This window comes from Belonocnema kinseyi, chromosome 2, assembly GCF_010883055.1.
Source record: "Belonocnema kinseyi isolate 2016_QV_RU_SX_M_011 chromosome 2, B_treatae_v1, whole genome shotgun sequence".
In the NCBI taxonomy this organism is placed as follows: domain Eukaryota; kingdom Metazoa; phylum Arthropoda; class Insecta; order Hymenoptera; family Cynipidae; genus Belonocnema; species Belonocnema kinseyi.
Window position 1 is genome coordinate 158,047,578 of NC_046658.1, and position 4,329 is coordinate 158,051,906.

At 35.0% G+C, this 4,329-nt stretch overlaps 1 protein-coding gene across 1 annotated transcript in view; it reads left to right on the plus strand.

The window, feature by feature from the left end:
- LOC117183044 (titin-like) overlaps positions 1 to 4,329 on the plus strand; it is a 5,843-nt gene that overhangs the window by 968 nt on the left and 546 nt on the right. Inside the window, exon 2 of the mRNA XM_033376197.1 lies at positions 19 to 3,588. Within this exon, the coding sequence (XP_033232088.1) occupies positions 19 to 3,588 (3,570 nt within the window). The remainder of the gene's footprint in view (positions 1 to 18; positions 3,589 to 4,329) is intronic.

Here is a 4,329-nt window from a genome sequence, read left to right on the forward strand (position 1 = left end):
GTATTTTTTATATTACAGGTAACCCAAATCGTGCGGAACAAGAATTGGACTTCGATATAGGGTATTTACATTCTCCAGTCAATCGTATTAAGCTACCTGCTGAATGGATATTTGCAACTGCTGATCATGTTTCCATTAAAGATTTAGAAGAAGTTAGCACTGAATTTGATGACACCTTTCTGTGCCATGATATTGCAAAGGACCTTCGACTTTTCCTTAACAACAAAATAAATTTTGAGACGTCTTCTTTCGGACTAACTCAACAAATCGCCAAAATCATTTTGGCAAAATATCCTCATGTCCCTAAAGCTCTGATTCTACTAATGGAACATCGCATTCTGCACACTCTTTTCAAAAATGACTTCGATGACAATGATTATGATTATGATGACAGTAGCGATATTTTTTTGCAAGAAATTCCCAGTTATGTGGAAAACAGCTTAAAAAAAATTATTGCCTGGAGTACAGACATATATTATGCTCCTAGTAATATTCTGGTAGTAGATTTTCCCCTCTTAGAACAACAAATAATAACTGCTCTACGACAGAACATCGATTCTCGAGGTCTATTATTGGTTAATAATAGACCTCTTGCAGGAAAACTTGCCGATATTATCTTAGTCCCTGAGGTTGGTCTGAGTTCTTTGTTAGATAGGTATGATGTGGCGATGGGAATAAATCGTCTTATTCGGCATGTTAAACATAAACGCAGGCCCATTAATATTTATGATCTTGAAAATAATATTGGAAATTATATTCTCACAAAGATTGTAAAAGAAGAGTTAAATGATCATGGTATAAAAATATGGAAATCGTTGGAGCATGATGGTCATTTAGGCATTGATAGCAATAATATATTTTATTATGACGATGAAATGCTTGAGGAGCCACAATATATTATAGGGACGATAGTTGTAGAGGAAAATAAGGACATAGAAGAAATAGAAGAAATAGAGGAAAAGGAAATAGATGAACCGAAGAAAGAAATAGAGGAGAAAGTAGATGAGCCGGAGAAAGTAGGTGGACCTGAGAAAGTAGACGAACCGGAGAAAGTAGATGAGCCGGAGAAAGTAGATGAACTGAAGAAAGTAGATGTACCGGAGAAAGTAGATGAACCGGAGGAAGTAGATGAACCGGAGGAAGTAGATGAGCCGGAAAAAGTAGATGAACCGGAGGAAGTAGATGAACCGGAGAAGGTAGATGTAACAAGGAAAGTAGATGAACCGGAGGAAGTAGACGTACCGGAGAAAGTAGATGTACCATGGAAACTAAATGAACCTTGGAACGTAGTTGAACCGGAGAAAGTAGATGATCCTGAGAAAGCAGATGAACCGGAGAAAGAAGAAATAAAGAAGGAAGGATACAGAAAAAAAAGTGTAAGAAAAGAGAAAAAACAGAAAAAGAAGAATGAAGAAAGAAAGCACAATGAATACTGGAATAAGAAAGTAGAAACAAACAAGAACGTAGAAAAAAAGAAGGTAGAAGAAACAGAGGAAGTAGATGAATCGGAGAAAGTAGATGAACCGGAGGAAGTAGAGAAACCGGAGAAAGGAGATGAACCGGAGGAAGTTGATGAACCGGAGAAAGTAGATGTACCATGGAAAGTTAATGAACCATGGAAAGCAAATGAACTGGAGAAAGTAGATGAACCGGAGAAAGAAGAAATAGAGAAGAAAGGATACAGAAAAAAAAGTGTAAGAAAAGAGGAGATACAGAAAAAGAATAATGAAGAAAGAAAGCACAGTGAATACAGGAATAAGACAATAGAAAGAAACGTGAGAGTAGAGAAAAAGAAGGTAGAAGAAACAGAGGAAGTAGATGAACTGGAGAAAGTAGATGTACCATGGAAAGTAAATGAACCATGGAAAGTAAATGAACCGGAAAAAGTAGATGAACCTGAGAAAGTAGATGAACCGGAGAAAGAAGAAATAGAGAAGGAAGGATACAGAAAAAAAAGTGTAAGAAAAGAGAAGAAACAGAAAGTAGAAGAAACAGTAGAAGAAACAGAGGAAGATGAAGAAAAAGAAGAGAATGGAGAAATGGAGAAAAATGTAGAAAATGAGGAGAAAGAAGACACAAAAGGGCAGGGATACAGAAAGAAGAATTCACATATGAACAAGGAAATAGAAAAAATCAAGGACGAAAGAACACAGAAGCATGAATATAGAAATAAAAAAATAGAAATAGAGAAGGAGGGAGAGAAAAAAAAGACAGAAGAAAAAATTCCCGAAGAACCGTCATCAACAGAAGAATATGATGATTATGATGATGAAGATTTAACTGTAGAGTCGGAAGATGTTACAGGGACGATAGATGCAAGCATAAATAAAGAAGAAGAAGAGAAGGAAGAAGTCAAAAAGAAGAAAAAAGAAATCGAGGAGAAAAGAAGAGAGGAAGAGGAAGAAGAGAGAAAGAAGGAAGAAGAGAGAAAGAGAAAAGAAGAAAAAGAGAAGAGAGCAGAAAGGAAAAAGGAAAAACGGAGAAAGAGGCAAGAAGAGATGAAGAAGGAAGAAGAGAGAAAGAAGATGGAACAGAAAAATAGGGAAGAAGAAGAAGAAAAGAAAGCAGAGCAAGAAAAGGAAGAAGAAAGAAAGAAGCAAGAACAGGACAGCGAAAAGAAAGAAGAAAAAAAGGAACAGGAAGAAGTTCAAGAAGTAGACTCATCAAAATCGGAAACCGAAAAAGACATAAATTTTGGAAATTTGCAAAGTAAGGTGTTAAACAGCTTGAGTGTTGCTGAGGAATCCAAAGGTGATTCTAAATTAATTGAAGAGTCACTGACCAAATCACTGACAGCAGCTCTGATTAAGGAGGTTCCCGCCATTGGTAATCAAATCACTCACTCTGTTCTTGAAAGTAGAGTATCAAAAATTGTTCAACAATTAGAAGAAGAAGGTATTACAGATATTTCATCTAAAAAAACGAAACAATTAGTTTTCCAAAAAGTGTCAAACGTTGTCGAGAATTTCCTTAAAACCTTAAACTTTAACGTTGTTATTAAATATAGAACGAAATTGCCTAAGGATGAGCGAATAGCATGCTTGAGAAAGGTAGTTCGAAGTGTAAGTGATGAGATTTTCCTTATGGATTCAAAAAGTATGAATAGTACTTTGCTTGACCAGAAAATTCTTCAAGTTCTTGAGGGATGTAAAGTTGAGGCCCAAGTTACGGTTACCGACAAGTCTGATAAGAACAACCCTAAGGTTGTTTCTGATGTTACAACTAAAGCATTCCATGTTCGAGTTCCTCCTCTTAAGACAGGAATTCATCTTAATTCCGAAGAATCTGGAAAAGAGGAAACTAAACTTGTTGAGGATAAGATTTTTTCGATTATCAACGAAGAAATATCTACCAGTGGAAAAAAGCTGGATCAAGAGGGTCTTAAAGGTAAAATTTTGAAAGTACTTTCTGGTGATAAGAATGGCTATTCTGTTAAAGTTACTGATGGATCATCTTCTTCATCATCTTCTTCATCATCTTCTTCATCATCTTCTTCATCATCTTCGTCTTCAGAAAATGTTCTGTTCAATCTTAAATCTGACGATTTCGTCTCCTCTGCCCCTGCGAGGGTTCAAAGAAAGCGAATAGGTATGAATAATAAAAAGTTTATATTTATTACTTGTATATTGTTGAAAATTTTTACTGTCTTGTACGTTTTAAGTGATTTATTAATTTTCTTTTCAAATTTTTAAATTTATCTGCTATATCATCAGAGATTGTACGTTACCGACAGTAGATCAACCCTCCAAACCATGAAGGCAGAAGAATCTACACAATATCGATCAAGTTAAGAATCTGCAATAACAGAAAATGCTTAACGTCTTAATAAAACTAGATAGAAAATAATATTTTTAAATTAAAATTAAAATTATAGGATCTTTTTTTCAAGAAATTATTTTAATTTTAATTAAAAAATATGATTTTCCATCTAGTCTTCTTAAGACGTTAAGCATTTTCTGTTATTGAAGATTCTTAACTTGATCGATATTGTGTAGATTCTTCTGCCTTCATGGTTTGGAGGGTTGATCTACTGTCGGTAACGTACAATCTCTGATGATATAGCAGATAAATTTAAAAAGTTGAAAATAATTACTTGTACCATTAACACCTAGCTAAGAATTAGCGTTATGTTCTTGAATTAAGAGTTCTTATTCTGATCCCTCTAATAGCTTAATTGGAAAAGCACCTGACCGGAAATCAGAATTTTTGTGGTTCGTTTCCCAATGGACCCTCCCCAAGTGAGGGGGGGTTGAATTTTCAACCCCAATGCCTGCAGGGGTAGTTTCAAACGCATGTAACTTCCTTTCTAATTACGCGATTTAAAATTTT